The following is a 12435-nucleotide window of genomic DNA, read 5'->3' as shown; positions in this document are numbered from 1 at the left end:
ATTATTCTATGATTCTATGAGTATAAAGTGGATTATGTATACCAATTTATTGACAATCTATAAGGAAAAATGCTACATTTCAATTTATCTTCAGAAAGTATAAAAAGCACTGAAATCAATGCATTTCTTGTCTATATTATGTACTACTTCTTACAGACATGGCCAAAATCTTTAAATCAGGTACTGTAACACTATTAGACATTATCTAATAGAGCAATACATCTCGCATGCTGAATCTTAAAACATCAGGTCAGGAAAACTTCAATATCCACTTTTCCATCTGCACTTCAGACTTCTGGCAAGCAGATGAGATCTACAGCAAAGTCTTGGTTTCAAATCTAAAGCCAACTATTTTCTTCCTGATCAGTTAACAGGAAAAAAAAAAAAAAGCACCATTTCTCAGTTTGCTTCTCTTTAAGTCCTTCCATATGGTACGTGGACCTTGAGGTTGACTTGTAATCTTCAACACTTAATTTCAACTTTAAAATTTCTTCCAGAAGGAAATAATACAAGATTCAAAAAGAAACCATGGATGAACTATAAATGAAACATCAGGCTAAGTCTAATGCCTGCAGGGTCATTCTTCCAAAATAACAGAATTGTTTTGGAAGTATTTTTTATTTTATCCGGAGGCAATTTCTCCAGGATGTTTACTACAATTTAGATATTCAAGCTCTATCAAACAGGAACTCAAAGTCATTCATAGAGAGTTAAATGATCTACAGTGGTATTAAAACTCATTAAAGCAGAACTTTCACGTCACAGTTTTCCTCTAAATCTTCAGTTTTACTCAACTCTTTCTCCACATTCTATGGGCTCCCCTTTTTATGGCAACTCTTAAGCCAGGTTTTGTTTTTCAGCCCATGATTCTAAGTTCGTCATAGGCTTTGAGAGCTGATGATACTTGTCCTATTACCCCCTTGGCTAAGAATCACTTCTTGCTAGTGAAGACAGCCCATAAATTTGTGCATCCCATTCTAAATGTCAATCAAAGAACAATCACAAAAACTAGTGTCTGGGGGTAGGCGAGAGGAGAACATACAGTTCAAACAGTTTGGGACAATTTGCAGGAACACTGTAGATTTAGAAGGCAGCCATCAAAGTTCAGGAGGAGGATTTCAAAGGTTTCTTGAGCTTTTTTGTCAGAGGTTAGTCAAAAAAGGACAGAAATCTTACAGTCAAGACATTTCTGCTGTCATGGAGTGTCATCAGAAAAAACACAGCAGAACAGGCACCCTCCGCAATGGCATTAAATCTGTACCTAAAACCACACCACAGGGATGTTCAGGGCTTAACTAGAGCTCTGGCTGAGACCCATTTTAAAAGAAAGCACACACCCCCAGGCGAGCAGGAGCAAGCAGTAATTCCTAAACAGGATTTCTGTATAAGAATCTCCTCTATTGCTTCTGCCACAATTCCAAGCTACCTGCTAGGGTCTTTCAAGGCAATGGACTGACACAGCCAAACATCATTGTCCTTCTACACATTTATCTCCATCCTGTCCTACAGCCATTTTTAAAAATCCCTCCCTTTTGAACCACGCAGGGAAAAGAATAACTCCCTACAGAGCTGGGTACTTTCCTGGGTGCAGGAATGAGGTTCTGCAGAGGGCTGTCAGCAAATATTTGTTCCCAGAGTGAACTACTCACTGATTATTTTTCTTGCTCTCAAGGCCCTGTTTAAGGGTGAAGGAGAGCTCTCCCAACCAACAAAAGCTTATGTTTATCAGGAGCTCTTCCCTTGCATTACTTGAAAGGTTTATTTCAAAGCAACCCTCAACTCGGTCTGCACTAGCACTGTTGCCAATCTTTACCGTTTAAGTAGTAAAGTACAGCTAAAAGAAAAGGAATGTTCTTATTTAGTGACAAATGGGGCTAGATCAACCACAGTAACATACTGTTTAAGATAACATCTCATTTAGAATGGAAAAAAAGAGGAAAAAAAAGAAAAAGCTAAATACATTAACAGAATTAGAGGAAAGGCAGAGCAAGAGAGGGGAAAAAGCCAAGAACTCAATCTTAGGAGCAACAACAACAACAACAAAAAAGGTGGTGTCAGGCATTTCTGGCTATTTATTTTTCCAAGCCACAATAAACAATAAGGCTCTGTCCTACCTGCTGCCATTAAGACTCTCTATCACCTCCAAAAGTGATGACTTAAGGAGGCTGAGGATACAGGATTAATTTACCACTTGCCCAACAGCCGATGCTTTGTAACCTGAGTCTCTTTAACCCACAATAAGCAAGCGTGCTCTTAGTAAGCGTGAGGTAAAATCTGGCAGCTAAGAAAATAATTTCAGTGAAAAGAAATATTTTATGTATTTTTTTTCACCATGTGTGCCATGGGCAAAGAGCATATGCATGGCCCGCTACCATAATTCACCTGTGGTTTTTGTAACCTCTCAGTCTGAGTACTTGCACCAATTTAAAGAGCAAAACTAATGGTGTTTTCATTTCATGAAGCTGCTAATGAGACCACTATTACATTAACATATGTGTTCTTCCATTTGCCTTTTTAAATTTATCTGACACCCAAATAATACAATGAAATAAACTGAAACTTACCTGTACGACTCCTGTACAAGAATCCAAGAAAATACATCCCTTTGGCTCCTTTGATATTTTTTCATCTTTGTAAAAATTCATAATATATGAGTTATCCGACAACTGCGTCAGCTGGAAGTAGCGCTTTTTGAATGACTGAAGTGGGGAAAAAAAATTTAAAAAGAATGACAGTTGTACTGTAAATTATTTTCACTGATACTTTATTCACAGGGTTTAAGTAATAGGCAACTCCTAACTTCACTTCAATCGCACAGTTTTGCGGACAACAATATAACTTTACTATCATTTAAAGCAATGTAATCAAACCTGAGATACAAACAGCTAAATGACAATGGCATACAAGTGTGCCTCTGTGGGGGATATAAATCCAAGTGGAATAAACAAAAAAAAAAAATGCTGTCCCCTTACCCGAACAGTAATGCTATTGTTTACAGTGCTGTTGAAATTCCCTTTATAAAGCCATCCAGACTTGTAAACTCCTGCTGCTAATCCTCCTCCTCCACCACCACCACCTTTAGAAGATGAGTGGGATGTTGTATCCTGTACGAAAGACATGGTTAATATTTAATGGATTTGCTTTTTGAATTCTAAGACAAAAAAAAATGTAATGTGTGAATATCTGCTTGACAACAAATAATCATCCTTTCATTCCTTTTAAAATAAGATGTAATTAATAGGCCTGCTGTGCACATGATGACATAAGAGACAAAGCTGTTCCACTAACTTCAGAGTTATTTAAAATATGAAATATTTTATAGGAGATAACGAGCCTCCATTATCATTCTTTATTTGATATTAAAGCAATAAATAACTCTTCCCCAGAGGAAAAAAAAAATATCAAAACCCAGAATACATACTTCATCCTTATCCACATCTTCATGATCGATTTCAAAGGAATGTGATGGCAGTTTCTCTGGTCTACACTCACTTCTGGGAGGGAAGAAAAAAAGGTCCTCAATTTTATTTTATTTTATTTTTAAATAAGTGCTATTTCAGGGAGGCAACCATCCCGAGCCCCCATGGCATCTTCAGTACACCTGTTTCTGTGATCCTATTACCTCCTTTAAAAGTCACTACAGTTTCAAAATACAGCTTTTTTCTTAAGACCCATATATCTTTTTTTTCAATACTATGAAGTTGTAACAGTTTTATACAAATGATGAAATATCACTTCTTGTTCTCTTCCTTGCTCTTCCACCACAACAGGCAATAAAACCCAATTTCCAAAGAGCTATCCCATTTAAGGCTGTCAAAGTATGAGAATGAACTCTTTAAAAGTTTTTTCTAACCAACATCAGAACATTCAGCTTAAAGCTTCTCCGTTTCTTCATTATTTCAAGATATTTTTTACTATTCGATATGCTGAGCACCGCTTTCACATATGTCTTTTGATGTGGTGCCATTTAAGATGTTCATATTGTAGACTTAAACCAAAACTGAATATGAAAAAGCAAAGCACTTAAGCACTTGCTTAATTTTAAGCACATAAGCAATTGTACTTAATCCCAGAGTACTTCGCGTGTTGCAGAACTAAACCTGAAGTAACAGCCAAATAGATATCATAAAAATTCAAAGATATTTTTAAGTGGAGAAAAAAAATGTGGTTTTCTGCAGCCTAACAAATACCAACATTGTTTTCAAATTCCTGAAGGTTACAAATCTTTCATTATCACATGAAAATGTACAAAAATTGTCATGCTGAAAGCCATCATTTATCAGGAAGACTGACTTTTCCAGAACTTACTTTCATCTACCTAGCCTGAGAACAGGGACAGAGCAACACTACTCTCTACTGCGCAACGAAGCAAATCCAAAGAGAAGTTGAGAAACCACACACTCCTAAGCTAGTTTCCTCTCTCAATTTAGCAAACTTTAGCCCACACTAGCACATAATGTTAAATGTCTCTAGTTTAAAAAAAAAAAAAAAGTTAACTTTCACCTTTTTCATTTTCCATTCATTCATGCACAAGTTACAGATTAGGAAGACAAGAATAATGAGCAATACCTACCTCCTCATCACTTTCCCCATTTCAACGTCACCGTTCTCATGACGTGACTACCCCACCACAACCAAAGTCAGCATTTCAGCAGAGCCAGGAGAGCCAAGTGCACGCAGAAAACAGGAGTATTTTATTCTCTGTTTTAGTTTCTTCTAGTTTTGGTCTTTATTTAATGTAAATAACTGATCAATATTTTAAATAAAAGGAACATTGAAATCTGTTGACAACTTTGACATCTGTAGAAGCATTAATATTCAGAATATCTGTGATGGAAATCCATTGCAGGTTTTCCAATGCAACCAAGGGCAGCTACTAAAAATTTTTACACAAACACTCCATCCCACCCAAAAGAACACCAAAATCTCAAGTCAAATCCCACCTTCTACAAAAAACATCTTTCAAGCCTTCACTTTTTTAGACAAAAACCCTATTAGCTTATTCATTATTCAGAGCTAAAAGAGCACCACAACGCTCTTGAGGTGAAGTGTAAGCAGACTGACCGATGCGCTCTGGCCACACATGGACAGATAACACCACTGCACAGATTTGCTTGAGGATCTGTACCAGTAACAGGACTAAGTCAGTCAGCTACTAAAAAAAACCCAACAAAACAAAACCCCAACCCTAATGCCCTTGATGCTTCTGGGGAGAGAAAGGAGTCAGAAATCTGCTGGATTAGTGGAGTGTTGACCCCTCAGCAACTCTGTCCCACTATGCCGCTCCACGGTCAGAGAGTGAGCCTGTCCCATTAAACCACAGCCCTTCCGCAAGCCTGGGTACATAATAAGCTTCTTAGAAAGAAGGAAATCCTTTTCTCCTCTCAGCAGAGCTATAAAAGAGAAAAGGACAGACCACTACTGCTTTAGGTGTCAGATCTCACTGACCACCCGTGAAACCCTCATCCACTCAGGCCTTTGTGTCATTCTCCATAGGAGAAGTTTTTCCCTTCCTTGGATGGGAATCTGTTTGGGCATGCTCCTCATCATTCTGGGGCAGGCAGACAAAGTGTGGTAAGCACATGCTCCTGTTTGGTATAACCTCTTTTCACTGCCTACTGTCTCTTCAGACCCATATAAAGATGCAGAATTCCAAGGGACCAGACCCAAAACATCTACCAAATGTTCCAGGTTTCTATAAAGGACAGCAAAAACTTTGCTAATGACTATTTCTGTTCCCAGACACACTGTCACCACAGCACACACCAAGCGACCCCTGTTCTTCCTCCACCCATCCACTTGCTCAAGAAGCAAGAACACACCAGCACAAAGCATCAAAAATGGTGTAAAAAGAGGTAGTGAGAGCACACAGAGAGGAATTTAAGGGGTAGAAAGATCTGAGAAAAATCTCAAAGGAGGAACACACTCAGAGAAAAACCAAAGCGATTGCTAAACATTTTGGTCGTGTTGTGCACATGCCTTTGAGCTCTTCCCTGGTGCCACAGCACTACTTCAATGGAATTGCACCATGGACACATTGAGTCCTCACTGCCTGCCCAAGATGGTGGGCATCACACTGCAGCTGCTTCCCAATCAGAAATGGTCAGTATTTGGAAAGAACTTTGATATCTGATAAAAATCTGCTACACCATGCAGACATTACTTGACACGTTGTATGACTGTGTGAAACATTACAGCATGATCTCATGTACAAAAAAGTATGAGGTCCTTCAGCATTGCTGAAGGCCACTGAGTCTCAATTTGTGTGTTTCTAAATGGGAAAGCCCAGGGGAAGGTTCAGCTCACCCTCAGCAAATGGAAGTACTTCAGCCACAGTTAGATCTGGTATTGTAAATGATGTTCCTTTCTCATGATGCAAAGCTAAATGCCTAACACTCATCCAATCTTTCCCAATACAATTATACCCTATAAAGGAATTGATACAACAATACGCTCAGATTTCTGATAGTGCAGCAGCAGTTCTGTACAAATGAAACAAAAAATTGTGGAAACTGGGCATCCACAGCTAACAACAGTGAGATACAATATTACAACAAGGACGTATCAAGCCACTATTTTTAATACGGAGATTTAGTCTAAAACACTGAACTTCGTAACACGCATGTGCAAATCAAGGTCCACTGGTGCTGAAGGGGCTGGAAATGGTACAAAATGAGGTGGACTCCAAACCAGCTCTGATGAAGGTATGTTAAGCTCAAAAGCCATGGCAAGTTTCAGTAAACAAAATGCAGACACTCCTGCTATAACTATTCTTCTGAAACATCAACCAGTGCTGCATCCAAACCATTCCTGACTGCTATGTTCTGATACAAGACAAAACAAGTCTCTTGTTTTGTTATAATCCTCTATGCAAGGGAAAAAAGTAAGATGTGAGACACCATAATATCTCTGGAGCACGAACTCATGAAAGTAAATCATATTAAGCACCCTATTAAAATAACCTTCACAGAAGAGGATGTATGTAATCATCTAAAATGTACTTTTGTGCAGAGTAATGGAACGGCATCTGTCAAATGCGTATTTCATAAGATTGAAGATGTTGAAAGGTTAAATGGAAAACCGCTGTGCTACAAATGTTTTTCTTGAGCACTAAATGCATTAATTTTCTAAACAATCAGTAGACTGGCTACTTAAGAAAAGGTATGTTTATAATCTCTGATTAGCAAAACTGCTTTTATTGGCTTTTTGTACTACCATATTCACTGTTCATAAAAATACCAACACGCAAGAGAGAATGCAGATCTGAGGGAAGGCCTGCAGCACAAAACCCTCTGAACCCAGCATCTAAAGGGGCCATAAGAATCACTTTATTGATTCCTGCAACAATATGTTTAGTTAGTACTAGTTTCCATCCAGCCCAAGCCTGGAGCATCCATTCATAAAATGGTTAGAGTTGGAAGGGACCTTAAAGATACCTAGTTCCACTCCCCTGCCCTGGGCAGGGACACCTCCCACCAGACCAGGCTGCTCAAAGCCCCATCCAGCCTGGCCTGGAACACCTCCAGGGATGGGGCAGCCACAGCTTCTCTGGGCAACCTGTCCCAATGCCTCACCACCCTCACAGGAAAGAATTTCTTCCTAATATCCAATCTAAATCTCCCCTCTTTCAGTTTAAAACCGTTACCCCTCATCCTATGGCTCCACTCCCTGATAGAGTCCCTCCCCATCTTTCCTGTAGGCCCTTTAGGTACTGGAAGGCTGCTATGCACAAAACAACCTTTTTCATCCAGTATCATGATTTTAATGCCTCAAATTCCAGGAAAGGAGGCAGTAACACAGCTCATTTGGGTATTCAGTGATTTCATTAACTACTCCCTAACAGTCCTCAGGATGCAGGATAGAAACCTGCCAGAAACAGGAGTATGGGTAGGAACTCAACACATGAAGGAAAAAGCACCAAATTCTTAATTTCTTTCCACTCAATTTAAGGAACTTGTTCCTTCACCTCCCAGCACCTTTACACTGATTTTAATGCACTGCCTCCAAGCACAGAAGGGATGCTCACTTACCCACATACCTGCACATTTCTGCAGCTTCGTATCACCAGTGCTGCACCAGCACATGCTGTACACATTGCACCCAGTTCTTCTGCACAGTCCAGCTATAAAGCACTAAGTGAAATGCTATTCCTCTGTTACACAGGCTAACTAAAAGGAGAATTAATCCCAGTTAAAGGTGAGTGACATTTATGCATTATTAAGGAAAAGGGAAAACCAGCTTTCCTGTATCAACTGTACTTTGAATACGCAAATACACTTCTAAGGATTTGAATCAGCACTAATAGAGTTTGTTGATACTAGTGAATTCTGCAGAGTCTTGAACTTTTGCTAAAGGACCTTTTCTTCCCCTTTTCAAAAATGCAAGGCACTATAAATACGGTAAAACAAGCAGAGCACATAAGACAAAGGAAAGCGCAAATATAGACAAAGCTCAGCAAAATGACACAAACCTAATAGGAAAACAAAAAAAAAAAAAAAAAAAAAGAAGAACTTATGCTAGATCTTACTGTGGTAAGTGTCGAAAGTCTTCTGAATACTGTTCATATTTGTAGTTCACAACATGCCACTGGGAACTGTAGTATTTACAAGCCTAAAGAGAAAAAACACAAACAACAACAATAGAATTACTACAATTATTTAGACTCAAGAAGGCTAGAGAACAAAGAAAGATCTGAGGGAGTCCTTTGTGCTGGAGAACACATTCTTCTCTCTTGTAGCTGGGTGTACAGTTCTTAAAGGAAAGTCAGCCATATGTTTCCACATTTTGAAGCACAATTTCCCATTTAAATCAAATGCACTGAATCATAGAAGATGAACGAGGGGCCTGACAGCAATTCAACATGCTTTACTGATTCTCTTCTACTCTGTAGGAAGCATCATTAAATTATATCACTACTGCCTCAAAAAACACTACCTAGTTTAGGCCTGACTTTCTCCATGGACATTAACTACACAATTTTTGTTTGCAGTCTGTTTCATTGCCTATGCTTTCCATCGCAAATACGTTTATCCTACTCCTGTTAGTCCCCTTCTTGCAGCACAAGCCCTCTACTTCTTGTTCTGCCCTTAAGGATTGATCTTTAACCTCTTAGCAACACTCATGAATATATTAATAGAACTATCATTTCTCACCAGAGTCTCATTTTCCTTTCCACACTGAATTTGCTCAGTCATCTCATCATCTCCTTGTAGCTTCTATTTTCTAGAAAACTTCTTGCTGGTTTTGTATTCATCTTTTGAAGTTGTTCTTAATATATCAATCTCCCTTAAATAAGGGGACCAGACCTGAACAAAGACTATACTGAAGGACTTTGCTATGCTGTCAAATAGACCAGAATTAACTGTGCGATTTACTCAATGCAGAACTTTTATCAATGCAATTAAACACAACATTACATTTTTGAAGACAACAAGATGCATGAAATATGTACAATTATTGATAAGGTCCACATCTACAAGAAAAATGACACAATGTCAGGATTTCCACTGATTCCTGCTACAGAGTGTAAAATGCAAACCGACACTTGTACAATATGCTGAAGAATTTACTCCAGTATTGTATTATTTTCTCCCTACACTCCACCTGAACATTTGCACCCGCCCATATGAGATGGACAGGAAGAAAGAGATGGATAAAGCCTAAAACCTAACAGTAGAAGCTGCTGCCCAAGGCCATAGGGAAAAGGAGGCATGTCAGGAGGAAAAACAGTGGAGATCTACAGTAGAGAAAGAAGCAGCAGCATTGAAACTATTCTGAGGTGGGAACAGGAAAGACAGTCTCGCAGAAAGGCATGGGATGGGAAGGATGAGACTCCAGGAGACAAGGAGAATGGAATAAAGGATAGATCAAAGATACTTAAATACCAAAAGCCATGCAGAGAAAGTGGAAGTAAAGGCAACAAAGGGAGAGGATAAATTAGTACTCCTCCGACTGAGCAGGAGTATTCCCGCTCTTCCCTGCCAGCCTCTTCTGAAGCTCCCATGGGAGCCATCGCTTGCACAGCGGTCTCTGCCTCAGAGGGATAGACAGGGGATTATCAGGCTGCTGGAGCAAAAACTGAGATGGGCTGAAAACTCAAAGGCGTTGCTTTCTAAATTACTCAGCACTGCCTTAACAGATCTCCTTTTTAAATCTTGTGTAAAACATGCAGAGTATGTAGCCACCAATGAATTTAGGAAGTCATCTTGGATGTGATCACAGTCTTCTGAGACAGCGTTATTTGTTTTAGAGTATGGAAAAGTCGGCAAGGAAGTGGATCCACATTTATAGGCAGTTCTCTCCTACCTTGACACTGAACTGAGCAGTTGAGCACAACCAAAGGCAGGCTGCAGTAAACACATTCCATGTGGATCCAGCATCTACTTTCTGGTCTGATATAAACCCTCATTATCTTACAGGACGCAGAATAAAGTGTGACCATTAGACAATATTAAATAATCCCACATTCTCTGAGAATTACTACAGCACTATAACTGACTAATTCCCCACCTTGCAGGGCCAGGTCCAAAGTCTACTCTTACACTGGCATGATCTAAGTTTTAGATAAAACTGTTTGATAGTCACCTGGGCTATAAGAATGCTCTTACAAGAGTAACACATACTCTGTTCTACATGAGCCAGCGCAAAGCTCATTTACTGAACATTGCGAGGATGAGCACAGACCCTCCAATTCACACTTCACTCACTTTCTACTTGGCAAACGTAAACCAACTGAACCTCCTACAGAAAGGACCATTTTTTCCCTCTGGCACTTTCATTACTAAGCATTCTATTTAACAGATGCAATTAAAGCCCCCAGAGAATTCTCAACGCAGGCTTTTATTGCAAGCATTATAGGCTGATATGTTCAGAAAAACAGTTGTGAATAACATATAGAACAGGCCACAGTATTTTAGCTTGTAACTATAAAGGTTTATTGTGCTCCTCCAAGAAAAAGCTAATCAAAATAAAAATCAAAGGGGACAAGCAGCACATTCAAGTATCATTCAGGAAATTCACAAAAGGCAAGCCAGTTCAGTGCAACAGTTAACACTGTTCTTGAACTAGCTTGTTGCGGCTATCCACTGTAAAGTAGATCTGATCTAAAAAAAAAAAAAAAAAAAAGTTACAGCATTTTCTCTTCAGAATCTTCCAACTAAAAATCAAATACTTCTGCTGACTCTAATGTCTTTTAATGATTTTTTTTTTTTAATTGGAAATCATTATTAGAAATCGAATTTTAGCAAGGAGGAAAAACACCCGCTAATCTGATTTAAGGAGCAAGAAAAACCTTTCTGGAGGCAGGGATTTCATCAAGAAGCCAGAGCTGGATCCTACTGTTCCTGGCAAAGAGCAGAGGCACCAGCGCAGGGGCGGTTGAGCTCAAGTGGACTGTGGGGGAGGAAAAATATAGATGGAGAAATGGAAGCTTTGGGACGTGGGAGGGTTGGCAGACGTTTGCATGAACTTTCCTACTGCATTGTTGACCAGGCTGCACAGCCCATTCCCAAAGGCCCTATCAAATTCAGGTCTTTTCTTTTTTTTTTTTTTTCCCCCCTTGTTGCCCAGCCAGCCTAATTTTTCCTTAGAGAGACAGACAATCCTGCAAGCTTTTTCCACCTGTAACTTTTTAGCTCTGGTTCTGGCAATGACAGCACAATGGCTACCACAGTGAAAGAGGCACTTAAAAAAGATTTACCCTGCGATGCAAATGAACTTTTTGGAGGGGGGGGGGGGGGGGGGGGGGAAAGGAATGGGAAGTGAGAGAAACACGAATGAATCAAACACCTTGAAACATCTGAAAGTAACTTCCCTGCTTATATTCTCTCTAAGATAGCCCTAGGTATGTGGTCTTCCGAAATACAGATGCATTTATGATAGAAGTCATTCATGGAACAACTGGGCTTCTTGCCGAGAAACTGGATGCGCAGAGCAAGGCCACCAGCTCACTCACCCTTGAAGAGCAGCTATTTCTGAGAGGGAAAGCGGGAGATGTTGAACAGGGAAGCACAAGCCCATGCAAGAGTTTGGAAACAGAAAGCAAAGACCTTGCAGAGCTGTATGTGGCCACAGCGCTAAAGGAGAAGCTGCAGAGATGGCTCTGTGCTCTGTTCCGTGACCGGGGACGCGCGTGGCACTGCTCATAAAGCCTTCCAACTGCTTATCTCTCCTGTGACCTCTGCTGCGACAACCACCGGCAGCGTGCGGGGATTTGTGAAGGCAGAAGGTGGTGCGATCACCCTGACCTGAAATCCAGCCCTCCACCCCAGGCCCACCCTGCTCCCTTACGCCTGCAGCAGCATCACAACTAGCTGCTGGCAACCTGGACCTTCACCTGCAGACTCTGGACGCTGTTTCCAAATTAACACAGTTCACACATATAATAAAGTCCAGTGACACAGCAGCATAACAAACCAAAGCATTAAACTACACTAT

General features: G+C 40.0%; 1 protein-coding gene across 9 annotated transcripts in view; it reads right to left on the bottom strand.

Annotated features, from left to right (window-relative positions):
* Positions 1–12435, bottom strand: part of DOCK10 (dedicator of cytokinesis 10) — a 160944-nt gene that overhangs the window by 76039 nt on the left and 72470 nt on the right. For all 9 annotated transcript variants that reach the window (XM_063338053.1, XM_063338056.1, XM_063338051.1 and 6 more), the window contains 4 exons: positions 8528–8610; positions 3422–3494; positions 2973–3104; positions 2565–2699 (listed from right to left, as the gene is read on the bottom strand). In XM_063338053.1, coding sequence (XP_063194123.1) covers positions 2565–2699; positions 2973–3104; positions 3422–3494; positions 8528–8610 — 423 coding nt within the window. The remainder of the gene's footprint in view (positions 1–2564; positions 2700–2972; positions 3105–3421; positions 3495–8527; positions 8611–12435) is intronic.

The sequence above is a fragment of the Chroicocephalus ridibundus genome, chromosome 6 (genome assembly GCF_963924245.1).
Source record: "Chroicocephalus ridibundus chromosome 6, bChrRid1.1, whole genome shotgun sequence".
Classification (NCBI taxonomy): Eukaryota; Metazoa; Chordata; class Aves; order Charadriiformes; family Laridae; genus Chroicocephalus; species Chroicocephalus ridibundus.
This window is presented reverse-complemented; position numbering and strand designations above follow the sequence as displayed.